At 43.0% G+C, this 20,166-nt stretch overlaps 1 protein-coding gene across 2 annotated transcripts in view; it reads left to right on the forward strand.

Moving 5' to 3' along the window:
- DCLK1 (doublecortin like kinase 1) overlaps nt 1-20,166 on the forward strand; it is a 405,319-nt gene that overhangs the window by 355,512 nt on the left and 29,641 nt on the right. For both annotated transcript variants that reach the window (XM_090027476.1, XM_090027468.1), the window contains exons 11-14: nt 10,776-10,922; nt 17,878-18,011; nt 18,562-18,639; nt 19,404-19,500. In XM_090027476.1, the coding sequence (XP_089883602.1) occupies nt 10,776-10,922; nt 17,878-18,011; nt 18,562-18,639; nt 19,404-19,500 (456 nt within the window). The remainder of the gene's footprint in view (nt 1-10,775; nt 10,923-17,877; nt 18,012-18,561; nt 18,640-19,403; nt 19,501-20,166) is intronic.

The following is a 20,166-nucleotide window of genomic DNA, read 5'->3' on the forward strand; positions in this document are numbered from 1 at the left end:
AGAAAATTTTTGTACGCTACCATTGTCACTCCACGTTTGAATATCTGCTATGCTGCAGCATTTTTTTAAAAAGAAGTTATAATCCACTTTCTGGTCAGCTAAACCAGGAGGTAGTAAACTGAAAACAGAAAAGGCCATTTTAATCACTTCCTGGGAAAATGTGTTTTCCTTTCACTGTCTCTCTGCTCTCTCCAATGGAGAAAGCATCCATCTATTGAGAGACTCTCATTCTTAAGGGTTTCTGCACATGGCGTGATATTTACTTCTGTGGTTTGCCTCTTCTTTTCTTTTTAGTTGTGACAATATTCATGTTTTAAGAGTTTTTTTCAAAGACGTTAGATGAAGTCTGAATTTCCTAGAGCACATTGATTGAATAAGTTCCTGATTTGTATATGGGGGAAAGGAGAGGGGCAATAAAGGAACTGTCCTAATTAGATGTTAATTTTATTTCCCTGAATCTCTCTTCCATTCATTAATATTTAATTGGGGGAAAAAACCTTGTTATGCTGTACTCGGCATGCATCAAGGAAAGTCTTTCTGGAAAGTTATTAATTGTTAATTCAACAATTGCTGACTGTTTCCATTTCACAGCGTGTGCTGTTAGAATTGATTAACCATCTGTTATTGACTGACTTTTGAAGACCTGAGTTTAAATCAAGCTCACAGACAGGAAAGAAATTCAAGAAGAAAAGGCTCAATATTGTAGAGCAGAGTTTCAGTTAATACCACCTTGCATTAATTGGCAGTAATATGTTTGACATAAATAGCTGCCGCAAGTGCTGCTCTCACTTCATGGCAGGCATGTCATTCACTGCTTGGGGAAGTGTAAGAAAATGCACTTCATAAATACAAATATAAACACACTGCAAGCAGCACTTATAAAAAGAAGCAAAGATCTGGTCTCTGGCACTTTGCCTTTTTACACAACGAAACAAAATTATTATTCAAACATAACATGGGTTTGGTCAATTTAACAAGCAAGATTTATTATAGCATTTCCCCTACTGCTCAGGGATATGATTTCACTTTTGCAGAAGAAAAGATAGATTATATCATTTACATAACAAGGTAATAAATATATAAATTGGCTACTGCACTTACAAACTTGCTGCTTTCTGTGCAGTGATTATAAAAACTACATTCAAAGGCTGTTAGTCTGATTTAATTAAAAAAGAGAGAGAGAGAGAATTAGGGGTAAGGCTGGAATTGCATTCTTAAATTTGTCCCTTGTGCCAAAATAATAGTGACCTGTTGTGTGAATAAGCTAGGAAGAAGTTGGCAGGTTACAGAACCACTAATATTTCAGAGAAAATTTTGAAAACATCTCTGCCACATATCATGTTGCCTATTAACTCTTTAGATGCTTTACAGCACATCATTCAGCTGAGGAAACACTAATCCAGTATCAAAAAAGGCCACAATACTGGACTACTATGTCCATTTTTGGGCCCCACACTTCAAGAAGGGTGTGGACAGTTGGAAAAGAGTCCAGTTCAGAGCAACAAAAATTATTAGGAACCTGGGAAGCAAGACTTATGAGGAAAATCTGGAGAAGAGAAGATTAAGGAGGATGATTTGATAACAGTCTTCAAATACCTGAAGGCCATTACAGAGAAGAGAGAGATAGGCTTTTCTCTGTGGCTATAGGAGATATGACTAGGAGCAAGCTGAAAAAAGTGAAATTTAGATTGATTAGGAAGAACTTTTTCAGTATGAGAGTGATCAAACATTGGAACAGACTATGTAGAGAAGTTGTGTAATCTCCATCCTTGAAAGTTTTCAAGAGCAGGTTAGACAGAGAGTTGGCTGTCGTGGTTTAGTCAAGGATGCTCCTGTCTTGAGCAGAGAGCTGGACTGCATAACCATAGGCGCAGGTAGAAATACAGCTCCTGGATCTAACTTGCAGCACTGCACAGAAAACCCCATGAATTACATCAGTCCTCCTGAGCCAACAGACATTAACTGCTGGATAGTCCCAACCTCTTTCCCTAGTTCTGCCCCCTCTCTCCCACCTTCCTTGCTAACTTAACATGGGAGAGGAAGAAGGCAGGGAAGGGAGATCTATTCTGGGGTTTCCCCAGGTAGACTGCGGGGGGAGAGGGTGAGTGTGGATTCGAGTCCACCCCCACCTCAGGCCCTTTTAAAGCACTCTGAAGCCATGCACTTGTGTCTGGTCATGGCTGTAGAGTGCTTTCAGGGGCCAGATTGGGCAAAAATTGTCACTTTTGGTTGTGCCTTATGGGAGGTCCCTTCCAGTACTACTTTCCTATGATCCTAAGGTCACTAATATACTTTTTTAAATGAGGGCACAACTTATGGCATTTGAATGCCACCACTGAGAAGATTATTCTGCCTCATATTCAGGTGAATTTCTATCAATGTACCATGCACTCATTTTGTTTTCCTTTCTTGGGTTTAGGCTTCCCCTTTTTTTTTCTTCCTTTTTCTTCCAACATTATACCTTGTGTTTCTCTTTCTCTTTCTGACTTAAGATACTTGTCTTTCTTTCTCCTTATATCTTAGACTTAATAATCTTCTCTGTGGGCCAGATTCCTGGCTGGTGTAATTGTTATTCCTTATAATGATCTAGGATTCAGGAGCATAAACCATAGGAATTAGAATTAGAGTTGGAAGAAACACTAGTCTGATCTCTTGCACACATGTAGGATCTGGTATTGCCATACTGGGTCACCTACTCAGTATTTTGTCTCCAACACTGGCCAGTACTAGATGCTCCAGAGGGTTTCCTCTGAGACCTTCATCCAAGACAGAGATGAGTTAATTTTCCCTTTTTATTTGGCCTTTTCATCCTAATCTGAAAAATTCAGAAAGGTAACAATGTGGCTGGAAACCTGGGTTAGCTGCCTCACACAAGGGCAGTGGAGATTTCTGGATGTTGCTGCTGCCACCAGTATGGTGGTGGTGGCCATTTTTTTACATTTCTTGCTCTCCCAAGTTGGTGTCTGGCACAGGTACTCCATCCTAGTTCTGCCACTGAAGTCAGAGGTGGGCTGAAGCCATAAGGCATGAGGTTAAATATCCCTTCTAAAATTGTTAAAGATCTAGTCTCCTTCCTTTAGTCTTGTCTTTGGGTTTAAGCTTGGCCCATTCTGCTTCCTCATCCTCTTTCACTACATCTAGTTTAATCCTTTTCCTGGTTTTCCATATTCTTGAACTCTGGTTTCCCCCAAGACCCTGACTTATCATTCAAAAAACATTGATCAGACTCACCAGCTGAAACAAGGTTTCCTTTCTAGTCCAAATTTGCCATTGATTATCTGCAAATCCTGTATTTAGCTGTATTTTTAAAACCCAGAATTAAAATAAATCCTTGCTGGAGTATTTTAATTTGTATACTGTCAGTGAGCTAGCTAAACTTTGCCTTCTGTCACAAGTTCTTTTATCTTTGCAGGATGCAGATCTCTTAAATTTGTTGCTGAATCCACTTGTCCACTGAATCCAGTTTGTTTAGCAAGATGCTGCTTACTAGATTGGGAGTAGCGTGGGTGCATTTACAAGTGCAGTTAACACAAGTGACTAAACTGGCACAATTTGAGCTAGAGTTAACTAATCCTGATGTCACTGTGTACATGTATGGTTAAGCACAGTAATTTACTCCACCACTGGATAGTAGCTGTGTCTGAAAGGACTATTCAACAACATTGTAAATTAGACAATACCAGCCCAACTGCCATGCATGTGTACATGGTGACACTTTACTGTGCAGTAAATTAGTTTACTGCACAGTAAAGCACATGTGTAGATGTGCCCAGCATATCATAATCACATGCTGAATCTCTCTTCTTTCAGTCTCTCTCTCTCTCTTTCTTTAAATCCCCTGTGCCACATCTTCTGTTTTTGGAGGTCTCCACAAAAGTACATGGGTTTATACCTTTTTCAGATATTTCTGGCCTTCAGCAGCTTGTTCATTTTCACATGACTGCAGAGGTATTGTACACCAATTTTTCAGAATTGCTTAGGTTTTCTACTTCTATTTCTCTGTAAACATCTTGATTGAACTTCCCTGTGTTGTAGTCAGTGCTCTTGCTCAGCTTTCTGCTACTGTGGCAGTTACTCAGATTTCCCAGTCAAACAAATCTCATTCTGTTCTTCATTGTTTCATATGCTTCTCATCTTGCATTAGGACCTAATGTTATTAGCTCATCCTATGTCTTGTCCCCCATATTGTAGACAAGGAATTGTGGCTGCAATTCAGTGCTTTAGTTGAGAATGTGTGATGTTTCACAAAGCTACTCAAAACAGCATCTGTATTTCACCCATACTGAGTATAATCAGCAAATTGTTTTAGATATTAGGATACTCCCAGTCCCAATAGTGCAACAATGTTTAGTCAGATCCCCAAATCATCAGGTAGGGTAAGCAGTTGCGAGATTTCATTTCTTAAATGTTTTGCTTTTTTATAGACCTTCTTTTTTATTATTTTTTATTTTTGTCCTAGAGAGGATCTTTTTCTAGCTCCTCTCTGCAACTGTAAAGGCTAGAAGCTAACTTTTCTCCCTGCATCCTCCAATGAAAGAAGAGATTCTTGTGACTCAGAAGCTGAGACTTTAAGAAAAGTATCATGCAGCATGAGAGTTGCGATAAAATTGTAAGAGTTGGCAAAGTTGGAACTATGGAAAACTCTTCTCCATCACCTATGGAAAAATCTTTTTTTTTAAATCTTCTTTTTAAAATCCCTCTGCTTCATTTTTTTACTGCTGTATGCAAGTGGGCTTATCTTTTCAGTCTTTTCCCATCTTTTTCCATCTTTTTGCAGAGTTGGTTCCCTCTCCTTTTCTGTTCCATTGGGATCTGGGTTTCCGCAATGAACCTGCTCTGGTTTCGGCTGGTGACCCAAATCTTCTGCATAGTATCCATTCAAAGTTTATTTTTCTCTGCTTGGCCTTACCCTGTTCACTGAACCAGGGTTTCTCCTGTCCTCTCAGCCCCTCTTAGAGCACTTCAGTGCTTCTTTTTTTTCTTTTCAGCTCATCTCTGGCAAGAGAATGCAATTTGCTGTCTGCCTTACAGCTTGGTAATGAAGAAAATAAGATGTCCCCTTATGTCATGGTATACCACTTTCTCTCATTTCCTTTATTCCTTTCATTTTATTTTCTCCTCTTCAGAGGTGGTATTCAGCCAGTTTGGATGCCATGTCACATTATGGTACTGGAAGGATCACAGAGATGCATATGTGGTTGCAATAAATATAAAAACAGTCATGGGAAAAGTTTATAAAAAATATAAATAGTTAAAGTTAAGAGTCAGCAATCTTTAAAATTAACTTGAGTTAAAAGTTACATGGTTTCATAGTTTCTAGAGTCAGAAGGGACCTGAGTAGATCATCTAGTCCGACCCCCTGCCATGGCAGGAAAGAGTACTGGGGTCAAACGACCCCAGCAAGGTGTTCATCTAGCCTCCTCTTAAAAATGCCCAGGGTAGGAGCCTGCACCACTTCTCTTGGAAATTGGTTCCAGATCCTAACCACCCTGACTGTGAAGTAGCGCCTCCTGATATCCAGCCTAAATCTACCTTCTGCCAGCTTGTGACCGTTATTCCTGGTCACCCCTGGCAGTGCTTGGGGGAACAGGGACTCCCCCAATGCCTGCTGGTCCCCTCTGACTAGTTTATAACAGGCCACTAGATCCCCCCTCAGCCTTCTCTTATGGAGGCTGAACAGGTTCAGGTCCCTTAGCCTCTCCTCGTAGGGCCTCCCCTGCTGCCCCTGATCATGTGAGTGGCCCTCCTCTGGACCTTCTCCATGTTGTCCACATCCCTCTTGAAGTGTGGCACCCAGAACTGGACACAGTACTCCAGCTGCAGCCTGACCAATGCCACATAGAGGGGGAGGATCACCTCCTTGGATCTGCTTGTGATGCACCTGTGGATGCACGACAAGGTGCAGTTGGCCTTCCTGACTGCATCCCCACACTGCCGGCCCATGTTCATCTTGGAGTCAATGATGACTCCAAGATCCTTTTCCGCCTCTGTGCTGACAAAAGGGGAGTTTCCCCAACCTGTAGGTATGGTGCCGGTTGTTCCTCCCCAGGTGCATCACTTTGCACTTGTCTGTGTTGAATCCCATCCTATTCTCATCCGCCCACCCAGTATGTGGCCCAGTATGATGGCGGCAGAGTCCGTCTGAAGGAAGGAACCCAAGTGGGGTCCTACAACAGGATTCTGGGGCCCATCGTGGGGCACTGGCGGATTTGAAAACATCATGATGTCATCAGCAAGGCTTGGGCTGCAGTGTAGAGGAGGAATGGAGCCGCAGACAGCGCCCGATAGCAGTGAGGCAGAAAATGGGCAGCCTCCCGCCTAATTAAATCTATTAATTAATCAATTAAGACCAAGGCGTGGCAGGGGAGAAGGCAGGTGGTTTGCCCAAGAGTAGGTGGGCGGGCCATGTGGAGATCAGTCCTGGTAGTCCCCCTGTTACAGTGCCATTTCAGTTACTTTGCTGGCACTGTATTTAGGACCCACATGCCTTGTTTTGGCAGGGGTGGGGAACCAAAACCCACACCTTAAGTTAAATATTTCCACTTTCAAGTAGTTAAAAGATAAGTAAGAAAGACAGTAACTAGTTAACAGTTAACTTGGTTTGTGATAAATGCATGAAACACAGTGAATTGCCTCTTAGCATCATTTTTCATTTTCAAAACCAATGAGTGGGTTTCTTTTCCATAAGCCCACAGAAGCACATTAATTTACTTGGAACTCACCCTGCTCTACCTGAAAACAACTTTATACTTGTCATACAGTCTTCAGAATAACAATTCACCAGTACCTATGCAATGCTAGATCCTTCTCATCCTCTCCATATGAAGTACTTTGTAAAAGTCAATGCATCATATAGGTATACCAGAATAACAGAAAGGAGATATTCATAGCCAGGTAACAAATGGAAGCTGTTTCCACAGATAACCTCTGTTGTTACAATTTTTTATTGCTCAAAAGGCAACAAAAGGGTATGAAAAACATCTGAATTAGAAATAATGAAAGTGTCTGATAATCAAAATTAGACAAATGCGAAAATCAGTTTAAATGAGAAAAAGAATGTTCAGTCACATAGCAAAAGCTGTTTAAATATGCATTTCAAAATTTACATCTGAGAATTTTTCTCTTGTGTCTTGCAAAACTAAGCCCCCACTACTGAACAATCGCTCTACATGGGCAGATGAGGGAATTCTTGTGTTATAACGGATGAATAGTTTTTTTCATAGTAGGTGACATCTCGGATAAGTTCCTCACAGATGAGAAGTACTCCTGTTGACTTCTGCAAATGCACAGAAAATGCCAGCATGAACTAAGGAACTCTGGGACTTGTAGTGCTTCAGAGACCATCTCTCTTAGGAAGGCACACTACTCTCTGTCTCTCAAACAAGAAGTCCCAGAGTTTCAATAAAGAAATATTGTTCCATGTAGGTCCTAGAGAGTGGCTGTGTCAGGAAAAACTCTGGGAAAGCCACATTTCTTTTTTTTTAACTTTTAACTTTAAAAAAGTTAAAGTTAACCTTTTTGTAACTGGTTAAAGTTAAAAGTTAACCATTTCTTTAATTTCTTTAACTAGTTACTTAACTAGTTAATTCCCATGACTGTATGTAAATGTTTTTAGTGCCAACCATGAAGAGATGCACATAATCACTACTGTTTCCAGGTGTGATGAGCCCTCATACCTGAGCAGTTAGAGCACTCAAGTGGAAGGACTGGGTTTTAAAACATGAACCAGTGCCTGCCTAACATTCTAGCAAAGTGCTCTAACCACCTGACCACAGGTTTGAAGGGCATTATACAAGCCTCTCTCTGGCACTTCTTTTGAAGCTGAGCCACCACACTTTGCTTTTACTTGTAATTGGATAAAATGGATGGAGTACACCAGGAAAGTTTCTGTCCCATTGATGAGCAAATGTCTAGACTAGAACCTAGGGTCTACTTCCTTCTAGAGCAACTACCATTTCACTGAGTCTCATATTGTCTGGCTTGTGTTCCTTCTCCCAAACTGGCACTTGCCAGCCTAAGGGCCAGCTTTAGAAGGAGTGCAGGAGAAGGCACTAGGTAATGCCTAAAAAACCCTAGTGCGGTGGTTGGCACACTATGCTGAGCATTTGGAGGGACACAGATTCAAACTTGCTGTTGGCAAGGGGGAAGCATATAATTCAGAACTCCTGGGTAGGAGATCTTAATCATTCAGCTCTTAGTGCTAAAATATGGAAGGGCCCTCCCCCTTCTAGTCATTGTTTTTTGTGTGGATACAGTTTCATGACTTACATGTGTGCAGTTGGTGTGCATAGGTAGCATTGTTGCTGTAAGGCTGGTGTACTGCCTGCTGTGAAGGCTCAGGATACATACATACACTCGCACATCTCCACTGTAGACGTAATAGAGGGTGATAGAATCACAAACTCTGTTTAAGTGCCAAAACGAATACTGTGTGTCTGGAAAACTGCCACTTAGATTTACAAAGGGTAATACAAACCCATCCCAAATGTCTTCAAGCAACTGTCATATTTTTGGTGGGATCAGCAGAGTTTATAATAGGATTTAAAAAAGGAAAAAAAACCCTGCAAATTTCAACACATTCCTTAAGGAGAGTAGTTTCTAAAATAAATGTTTTCAATGCTTCTTGAGAAGTTGAAAGAGATTCTCATCAATACATGTCTGTCTGTTTTGGGAAGAGAGCTAGTTTTGGCTTAAATTGTAAATATCTTCAAAACCATGTGACCATTCCTGATAGGGAAGTATCTTGCTTTCCTTAACTAGAAGGAATCTCAGCACCACACCTCTGTAGTTTGGAGGAATCTCTGGCAGGGAGTGGACTGTGGCTCTGCCCTGGCCCCAGCCATGCACTGTCACCACCCCAAGATCCCAACTCTGGCTCTTGACGCAGCTCCCCTCCCACCTGTGTTCCATCATGTCCGCCTCGCCATGTGCCCTACCCACACCAGTCCCGACTGGCCTCCATGGAGATCCTGGGTTTGCAAGGTGGTAACAGAAAAGGGCTAGGGCCCTGCGATCCCAGCCCTGGCCCTGCCTGCCCACCCATCCCACTCCTGGATGCTGCTCCCCACCTGCCCTTGGCCTCATCTCAGTTGAGCATGGAGCAAAGCCATGATCTGCTGTCCATGCACTCCTTCAATGGGCTCTGGTTCTGCAGGCAGGGGCATGCACAGAGTGGATTGCAACACTTGCTTGGGCCCCAGCCCTATGCTGTCACCACCCCACAATCCCAGGGTCTCCATTGAGACCAGGCAGGACCCATTCAGGCAGGGTACATGGCCAGGAGGACAGAAGAGGGCCGCTTAGAGAGTTTGGTGAGCTGTCGTACAGGGGATGGGGTGAGGGGTGCTGTAGCAGGTCACTAGGGTGCCTGCTACTGAATAGTAGTAAATGGGCTCAGCTGCCACTCACCAGGGCAGTAGGTGGGAGTTGCTATGGCAACAGAGTGGGTCAGCTGACCGCCAGGGGGCAGGGCCTGGCCTTTATAAACAGAGAAGGCTAAGGCCAGAGTCAGTTCCCCTGCTGGCAGCCTAAGAGGAAAAGGGAGCTCTGTTAGAGCAGAGCAGAGCAGAGCAGAATATAGAAGCCTGATGGCTGGAGAGCGCTGGCTTGACAGTACTGGGTGGAGGAAACCCTGATGAGGAGATGTGAGAGGGAGCCAGGTTTGCTTGGAGTTTATGTTGGAATCCCGGAGGGGGAGATTCCTGTTGTGCTTGGGAGTTATGTTGTAACCCAGGAAGGGGAGATTTTGGATTTGTGTTATTGTTACAACTGGAGGACCGGGCGAGGCTGTAGGGGTGGAGGAGGCCTCATTAGGAGCTCCCCAGTAAAGTGGGGGTGTTCCTGGCACCACAGGGGTTGCCGTGTTTTGGGGGTGTCCCGACCCCAGCCCAATGTGGGCAGCTTTGGGAAGAGCTCGGTGCATAGGCAGAAGCCCCAGTGGAGCATAGGCCCGAAGAGGCGGGTCTGGGGGCCAGGTAAGGCTAAGGCCGCCTGAGCCTCAATCCAGGGAAGCCCGAGTCAGGCATAGAGGGCCCCAGTGTGGGCGGGCCCCAGTGCAGGCGGAGAGCGCGGGAGGCGCGAGCAAGGCCCCAGTGCAGGTAGAGAGCGTGAGAAGCGTGAGCAAGGGCCCCAGTGCGGGCGGAGAGTGCGAGAAGCACGAGCAAGGGCCCCAGTGCAGGCAGAGAGCGCGAGAAGTGCAAGCAAGGGCCCCAGTGCAGGCAGAGAGCGCGAGAAGTGCAAGCAAGGGCCCCAGTGCAGGCAGAGAGCGCGAGAAGTGCGAGCAAGGGCCCCAGTGCAGGCAGAGAGCGCGAGAAGTGCGAGCAAGGGCCCCAGTGCAGACGGAGAGCGCGAGAAGGGCCCTGGTGGGGGCGAGAGTATATTGGAGCAGGCCCCGGGAGAGCGCGGCAGGGAGTAGGACAGAGTCCCGGTACAGCAAGGCAGGCACCGTGCCAAGGAGGGCAGGAAGGCAGCCTCCCATTAATAATATACCAGCAAGACATGGTGGGCGAGATAGAGGGTGCATTCAAGACCCAATTTGGCACGGTAGCCAGGGGACACTAGGGGAGGTCATGGCGCCCCTAGACAGCGTCCTGTCACAGGTGCATACTGACCCAGTCTGCAACAGCTCACCAAAACTCTGTATGTGGTCCATGGGTCCAAATTATTGCCACCCTTGCTCTACTATGCATACTGCTGCTCACTTCCCCTGAAGCTGATTAGCTGTGCTCTTGTGCCCAATACGATGTTTTTAACTTGCCACAATTATTCTGTTTCAGGGAGGAGACCTTTTTGATGCCATTACCTCCACTAACAAATATACAGAGCGGGATGCTAGTGGGATGCTATACAATCTGGCCAGTGCCATCAAGTACCTTCATAGCTTGAACATTGTACACAGGGATATCAAGCCTGAGAATCTACTGGTAAGTGAAAACCTTCTTTAAGGCATTATTATTCCTGGCTTGGGAGAGTTCCTGTGCTCCCAGAGAGCATTTAAATAGAACTGTTTTTAAAAACTTAGTAGCAGTCACAAAAAATATAGGAGCATCAGATTCTTGGAAATTAAACTACCTGTATCAGTATCTAGTCTATGCATTAGGATGTCAGTGCAAGACAGTTTTATACAATGTCTTTTCTAGCATGTTTCCAGTCTAATTGTAAATATCTAGTGGAAGAGGGCTTCAGGCACTTCTCTTGGAACTCTAGTATAAAGCCTTGTATTTGTATGTAGCACCAAACTTCCCAGCACTCCTGGGCACATGGAATGGGAGCAGTCTTTTGATTTTTCAGTATTTCAAACTGAGAGTAAGTGATTGGCCCAAAGTCATTATTGGCAGCATCACCAATGGAGTCCTGGCTTCACCAGCTCCAAATCCTCAACAGTCTTGCTCATCTTTCTTTTAGCACACTTCCCTTGACTGGCCATCTAAGCTTTGCTTTTCCTAATTTAGTCATTGCCTCTGTTATGTGCTGTGTCCACTGAAGTCAATGAAAAATTCCATAATGGTTCCTCATTCAATTCGATGTTTTAGGGAGTTATGGCATCCTGTTTCTTATTTAGTTCAGTGTTAGCCAATGAATATCTCTCTAGTCTTTAATTATTTTGCTTTTGGTCCCCTGTACCTCCTCTAATTTCCAATTGCAAGGGCCCTATAACTGTCTATGTATTTTACACCAATAACATAAAGATTATACTATCCAGAATTCAAGTCTTCTGTCTGCCATCATGTAGCTTACAGAATATTGCTTGGCAATGGAAAGTTTTAATGGGAAAGTTGGCACAAGTAAATCTCAGCAAACTTGCAAAGAACTAGATTTGTGCAATTCAGAGATCCCCAGTGACAGCTGTCTGTATAGTTCTAGCCATTGTTGCCCTAGTTTTTCAGAATATCCTAAAAACATGTAGGCTAGGACTGTCATTAGACACTAACATTTATACCCATATAGCAGTCTTAATGCTAGTGTTGGTAGATGGTTGCATGCATAAGTTATAGCAATCACACGCCAAGATCCATTAATGCTGTGACTTGGAATTTGCAGGACTGTCTCATGGGACTAAAGCTTACCATGCCTTTTGTACTCAAACCTCTTGAAATACCTAAAGTTTGACAGCAGTAGCCTGCAGCTTTTTAATTTTCTTTCCCTCCTGCATGTGTAGTAATACCCGTTAGGCTATCATGAGCAATCGTGCCATTCTTCATTTTATTCAAATTGGTTCAGAATGTATTTTCCAATGCAGAACACTTGCAAAGGTCATACTTTGCTTTGATGCTAAACAATGATTATGTGTCCTTAACACTTTTCAGCAACCCAATAATTTTCAAAGCAAGCACCTGCAACCAAACTTCACCACCACTAATTTTAAAATTGTATGTTGGCACTGGCATAGACCTTGCCAGGTATCTGGGCCAGAGAAGAAAGTTGTGTTTTCCAGCTAGTGCTTGGGATGAAACATTAGGCAGCACTCAACTGCTAAATATAAAGGACCTGATTCTCATTTTCTTTGTTTTGTCAATGTAAAGAGACATTAATGTAAATGCCAGGCAGGCTGATAGATTGGGAATGAATATTGTTTCCTCAGCACTTAGTTTCCTCCACAAGCAGGTTGTTGCCTAACATGTTGCCATGACATTACACAGCCCGTTATTGCAAAACAGCGTTTTATCCATTAAGTATATTGTTACTGTTAGCCTTCAGTACAGGTGGGGATTGTGACCTCAATAACCACGTGGGGATTGTGACCGCAAAAACCACAATATAAAAATTATACTATCTAGAATTCAAGTCTTTAAGCAAGGTACTCAAAACTAGAAGTACCTGTCTGCTATCCTTGGCTATGCCACTGTTTCTGTGTCATCTCAAGAATATATTAACCTCCTTGCCTTGGTTTTCTCATCTGTAGAGTGAGGATGATATTTACTTAAGTTACAAGGTATGGAATGAGGATTAATTTTCTTAGCATTTGTAAAACAGGTGCTATTTTCCATCCAAGTAGGAAGTAAACACACATGGGGCACATCCCCACAAGTGGGAACATGCATTCCCCTGGGGCAAACAGCAGTGGCACATATTTGTGCCACTGCTAGTTGTCCCCAGGGAACACCCCTGCACATATACTCTGGCGCATGGCAAGTTGCTCCAGGTAGGGGAGGGGAGGTTGGGGCCAGCACCTGGGATCCTGGGGGCCTCCCAGGGCTCCAGCAGGAGCGATCCAAGTTCATGGCCTGGATAGCAGTCAGGCTAGGGACAGAGAGTACACATAAACAGGTTTAAGTGATCAGAAACTGGTTTAAACCTGTAACAGAACAGATGTTCAGTGCACATAAACCAGATTGAAAATGACTGAAACCAGTTTGAGATAAACCTGGTTGAATGTAGTATCAGACTTTACTGATTTGGGTCAAACTAGTTTATGCAATGTCTGTCCCAGACCTCTTGATGGTTAAAGATAAATCAGGCTCCCCCAGCATCCCGGGATGGTCTGTGGGCTGGGCAGGGCTCTCTGCTCCACAGCAGTACTGGCCCCTCCCCCATGAATGATGCATGTCCCCAGAGGCTGGGGAGGGCACAGCAACCGTGTGGGGGCAGGGGGTGAGCAGGGAGCTCCCACAGGTGGCCGTGGTAGTGTTGGGGGGCGGGGGGGCTTCAAGCGCCAACTGGCAGTTGGCAACTGCCCAGAGACGCCACAGGTGGTGTCAGCGGGGGGCGGGGGTAGTGAGCAGCAACCACCCACAAGTGCCACTGCCAGCATTGGCAGCGGCCAATAGTAGGGGGTGTGCTGCCAATCTCAGGAGGTACACGTGCAACTGCGCGCACCCCTGACACATCCCCAGTGCCCTTCCCTCTGCTCCCTGGCTGGAGCTTGGCAGAGACTGCAGGCATCTGCCTGGCTTCTCCCTGGTCCTCCCTCCCCTTCCCGTTCCCTCTGCCTTACACAAACACACAGCATTAGCTAGTAGACCACATGCTGCCTACTGTCCATGCTGTGGCAGATGGATCAAAGGCAGAATCAACTGGTAGCTGGTAATATCCCTCTGTTATTTTCTTAATGGGGTGATAAACACTGAATTGGGGGTGATAAACAGTCTGTTATCAATTCACTGCTGGACTGGTCAGGAGGAGGGGGGACCCCTCCCTAATCAGAACATCCTTACCAGGCCTGGCCACACCCCCCTCAGCTCAGCACTATGGAAGGGAGGGAGGGTTGCTCTAGTGCCCCTCAGCTTCTAGCCTGAGCCACTGCAGGCACGTGCTTACATGTCTGGGATGTCTGTACAGTTACAAACTGATTTAGCCTAGCCAAGTTAGACTAACCTGCAAAGATTGAATCAATTCAAGCTCAGGCTTTTTGAATATCTGTCCCTAGCTTCAGAGTGTGGCTCTGGCCAGCCAGGCTCCAGTTTTGGGTGGTGCACAATGCTGCCACAAGCATCACAGTACTTTTTTCTGGCACGGGTTTTTTTGACACCAGGATTTTCTGGTGTCAAAAAAACTTGTTGGGTTGAATGCCTGCATGCACAGTGTGTGAAGTTTGCAGTGCCACAGGTCTGCACGCTCATGGGGCACATGCTTGCTCATGGGGACATGCCCATAAAGTCCACCTACCCTGCAGAGAACTCAAGAGTTAGTGTACTGCAAGTCTGTAAGGCAGTACCTATTCATTGCTTTTATCTGCTGTCTGAAGGACATGCCTTCCATGTTTTAATTGGAACATTTTTCATAATTGCTGCTATTTAACACATTTATTTTGTCAAATCATGGGATGTCTTTATAGCCACATAATAAACCCTAGAGAACAACTTCTCTGACTGTTGCCATCTGCAGTGATCACAAGAGCAGCTTAGAAAATACTGACAGTCTTTATAGTAATAGGATACATATGGTGGGCCACAATTATGTGTGGCTGTATTCAATTAGTGTTGTACAATTACATAGTTTTATTGCTTAGTTAAAACAGTGAAAGCACTACGTAGTGGGTAATTTGCACTAATCCCCATCCCTTTAATTGCCCTTAGGTATTTAAATGCAGTAGAACATGTATAGTGTTTGCTCTGAATAAGATGAACATTAAATTATCATTCAAACTCCTTGATTGGCAAGTAATGTTATATTTCTCCCATTATCCTCATTTTTATGTAGAGTTATAACAGGGTGGGGACATACTATTTTCTTCCAACTTTACAAGAAAATTATTAGAAATAATCTTCCAAGCAAAACGCTAGAAACCAAGCAAAACACTAGAAACTTCATACCTGGAAGTAAACTAGACAAAACAATAGCAAATACACTGTAGCAGACAATTTTACATTGGCAAAGAATTGGATGAGATGAGCCTAAAAGGCCTTTTTCCTAATTAATTTATTTGATTATATGATTCATTCTGGTCACCAGTGTGAACGGTAAAGTAAATGTATAAACAGCATGCACTAATTTAACCAAACTCAGTTTTTTCCATTATAAAAGATAACTGCATTAAGGGAAATTACTAGATACTAATTGGATTAGATTCAGGCACTGTTGACTAGGTCAGTACATTGTGTTTTCCAGCAAGTGCATATTTAAAGTTTCTAGTCTCTAGCCTTTAATTAAAACTGTTGTTGAAATTAGATTTATTACTGCCATTTCAGCAAGCACTTTTTTCAGTTTCAGGAACCAGATGTATTTAACAGTCTGTGTTTTTAATAAAGCTATAATTAAATTTTTTCAATGGCCTTCCCTACACCCATCTTTTGCTGGCTTAGAAATGGAGATGTGTGAATCCATCTCAGATTGCTGATCCTCTCAGATGTCAAGATCCGGTTGTATGAATTCATTATAAACAACTTGAGGAACAGAAGACAATTCTGTAAATGCTAAATGTCTCCTCATAATATATAGTTCATATAGAATATACTAAGTTGTCCTACAATAGTGATTCACAAAAACTAGTGAGAGGTTTCTCAGGCTCTCTCTGAAAGGACAGCATTCAGCAAATCCAGAAATATTATTTTACTGGATTTTTGTTGTGGTGGTGACTGTTGGTAGAAACGAAAATTCTCTTGTAGACTAAGCATACGTTTTAACGTGTTGTTTTAATGCATGGTGCTCAATTCAACCATCAACCAGTCTAAAAATTAGAAGAGAGAACATAACCCAACTATTTCTTTAATTAATGTTTTCCTATTTATCACTCTATGGTCATAAAGTTAGCTCTTTCTTTCAAAATATTTATTTGAATATAATTATTGGCATTTTAGGGGTTTGCCTAAGCAATGGAAATTAGATGTTTCTATATTTGGGCTGCTGTCTTTAATGACTGCATTTTAAAGTATTTTTTGTATGAACCAAACAGGAAACCAAATAAAACATAAAGTATAAGTAGTATACTCACTGCTGACACAGTTGTGATTTAGGGTGGGATTTTTAAGAGAACTAACACAGTCTATGTTACAGAGATTCCATTGCAGTCAGTAGGAGCAACATCATTGTAAACTCTCCTGATGTGTTTTAAACATTCAGCAGAGAGCAAATTATATATTTGTGAAAAGTACTAGCTGAAAAAAATTGTGTCCTCACCTCCTGGTTTATCTGCCTGAGGAAGTAAAGCCTACTATTGCTATCTACCTGCTCACACACGAGTTCCAATCTAAAGAGGTAAAAGCCTCTGCTTTAGTTGGTCATCATTCGGGAGTTACTCCAAAAACTTAACACTAAGACAACAGGCATCTATTCTTCAACTTTAGCTTTTTGGGAGGAGAAAAACGTGCTCTTTGATCTGTTGTTGAGGTCCCCACTACATGTTACACTTGATTAACCAGTTAAACACATCTTAAGTTGTAACACAACTACACGTTCAACCAGTTCACGGTGTGATAAAACAAGCAATAAACTACGAAGTTACGCCACAAAAATATGTAATACCTTTGTAGCTTGTTCTATCATGCCACTAACTGAACGTGTGGCTAAGCGCTCTGCTGTGGCTAGCAGCCCTGTCTACTGAGGGGCTCCTAACCACATGGGTGCACCATCTGCTGCCCACCCTAAAGTTGACAAGGTCCACAGTGGTGGCAGCATTCCTGGCGCTGCCCCCACTGACTCGTCAGCTCAAGGCTTGCACTGGGAGGGAGGGGGAGAATGCTGCCCCCCCCCCCACCCCTTCTGAGCCTTGTCAGCTGTGGAGCTTGCAACATTGCTGGCTGCAGGGCTCACAGTGGCAACATTGTTTTCCCTGCTGCAAGCCTTGCACCTCATGAAGCTCACTGGGAGGGCAGCGTGCTCCCTACTGCAAGCCCTACAGTTGATGAGGCTCACAGTGGGGCCAGTGTTCCCAGTGCTGCTCCCATTGTGAGCCCCACAGGCACGTTAGCTGAGGGGCTCACAGCAGGGCCACAGGGGGAAATGCTTCCCCTGCTGCCAGCCATGTTAGCTGCCAGGCTCACAGCCATGGGAGCCAGTGCAGAGGGAGTCCAGGATTGCAATCCTTGGCTCCCTCTACATCATCGATAAGGCAGGGTGGGATGCATTACTTGATCCTATATTCGCACATCCTGCCATGCATGTGTGACATGGCAGAAGGTGTGGTTGTGTGGATCATGCATTAGATCCTATTTTGCCTTTACCTGCACATGTAGAAAGGCCCTGACAGGGGACACATACAGTAAATCACCTTGCATGTATTTTTTTTATTAAAAAAGGACTGCAAATAAAATAAGCTAATCATTTCAACTGTGGCATTTTTAAGCACTCATTTCACCTGGGAAACTTTTAAACATGACTGTATTTTAGAAAGGGAAGGAAAAGCAAACTGTAACATGAAAAGAGTATTTTACGCAGTGAATTATTCCAAAGTGTTTAGGTGGAGTTTTGCTGATTCTCTGGATTTATTTAATCCTGGTTTAGGTTTATGAACACCAAGATGGAAGCAAGTCTCTGAAACTGGGAGACTTTGGGCTGGCAACAATAGTGGATGGACCTCTTTACACAGTCTGTGGGACCCCAACATATGTAGCTCCAGAAATCATTGCAGAAACTGGGTAAACTATTTACACTATTGGTTTATTGCAAGGGTAGAAAATATTCTTACTTATATCTCCTCTTTTAAAATAAAAGTTTTATTCTGCCTCTGTATATAGCAAGAGCATTCCAATTTGTAGCCTCAAAGGAAAAAGTACTCAATTTAGCACTGTAACTATTTATTTTTACCCCTAAAAAGTAATAATAATAAAAACCCCACTCTCAGTAACTACCCAGTGCTATTTTCTTCCGTTATCCTTCACTGTCCTTTTCCATGGGATCTACTGTGTAGGGCAAATGTCTAAGTGACACATGGCACCTGCATAAGTTCCTTCTCAGTAGAGGCCACATTGTCATCCAAGGACTCAGTACACTGTCTCATCTACATTTACACTTTATAGTTAGTTTTAAATTTTAAATTTGGCCTTTACAGCAGAACTAGAATATATGGATATATGCAGTATAGGAAAAGCTCAGCTGATATCACTTTATAAGAGATTGTGCATTCAGTTGTGTACTGTAGTTCATACAGGCTGCAATCTTTAATCATAATACTTCTCACACTTTTAGATATGGCTTGAAGGTGGACATCTGGGCAGCTGGCGTGATTACTTACATCCTCCTGTGTGGCTTTCCTCCATTCCGTGGGTATGGGCTATGATCTGTTCAACTCTTAACAATGCATCTCTATTTTGTCAATGTGCCATATGCCTCTCACGGAATAAGCAGAGAGATGCCGGATGGAAAAAAAATCTCTGCTTGTAATACTGGTTTATTTTTTCCATGCACTGCATGTTAATTTACACAAATCTCATAAATGTCTATTGTGTTTACTGTAAAAAAGGTTTTTTAAATCTGTATTACAAAACAGGAGGACTCATTGCAGGCTCTCAGTGTCCTTGACTAACATTTAATGCATACAGTGAAATAAATTGATTCCCTCTGTTACTCCTAACACACAGTACCTTGGCAGCAGTAAATGTAAATGTAAATGTAAATGGAATTAAAGCTTCCCAGTAGAGGTTTGTATCAATTGGCAAACTTTCAGCCTTGCTTCCCAAATCTTCTTTCTCCTCAACAATAAGGGGAAAAGGCTTGGGCTCAATTGCTAGGCAAACCTGGGTCATTTTAGGATCTAACAGAGTTCGCTGCCAGTCGACTTCTTTTTCTTTTAAAGTATCAGTTGCCTCCATAGACTACAGCTGTGGCTGCTATTTGTTTTGGGGAGAATAGTTCATTCCAAAAGGCAAACTGTGTCAACTGCAGTTAAAATCAGTCATTTTACCTGCTTTTGAAAAGTTTATTGAAACCAGCTCTGGAAATAATGCTTGTGTGGGGGTTTTCCTTTGTCATTTTTCTTTTCTTTTCTCTTCTTTTCTCTTTCTCTCTTCTTTCCTTCCTTCTTCTTATAGAAGTGGAGATGACCAGGAAGTGCTTTTTGATCAGATCTTGATGGGACAGGTGGATTTCCCAGCTCCATACTGGGATAATGTTTCTGACTCAGCAAAGGTAGGTTTCTGTGTTTTGTGATTGTTTTTCCTCCTGTTTTATCAGAGGAAGCCTGTATGCACAATTTCTAGGCAAAGAGAGCACAACGTTACTGTTCTCCTGTGTCCCTGTAGAGAGGGACAATTATAGCACCTATACATAATGTTGTTGTTTGTATCACCTTGTATATTCTTATCTGATCAACGTCTGCCTTTTAGACTGTCACCTGTTCTTGTTCAGACTCTAAATATATGTGTCTTACACAGCTGAGGACCTTGCCAGCACTTACTAAAACTACAGAAACTTTGGTTGTAAATAAACACTTAACTTTAAAGCTCTTTCAGAGTCTGCTTTTGTATGGGGTCATACAGTATGATACAAACAGGATTCCAGCTAGAGCTTTTGAAACAGTAGTATTATAAATACTGAATAATATCCTTGTGAGACCTTTTCCCACTGTTAGCTATATCAAGGAATTAGATTGTAATTTCTTTCTGTCAGAGAACCAAGTTGGGCATTACCTGTAATTTTTTAATGTTACCTGGGTATGAGCCATTTCCTTGTTAGTTCTTTGAATTCATTGCAAACACTTCAGTACCTGTAGTCCATGTTTCACAAAAAACAATTGGAAGTGATAAGAAGTGCAAAGGGAGGGCGGGTATACAAACATGTGTCAGGGTCAGGCCT

Source organism: Crocodylus siamensis, chromosome 1 (genome assembly GCF_052110815.1).
Source record: "Crocodylus siamensis isolate JL-2025a chromosome 1, ASM5211081v1, whole genome shotgun sequence".
In the NCBI taxonomy this organism is placed as follows: domain Eukaryota; kingdom Metazoa; phylum Chordata; order Crocodylia; family Crocodylidae; genus Crocodylus; species Crocodylus siamensis.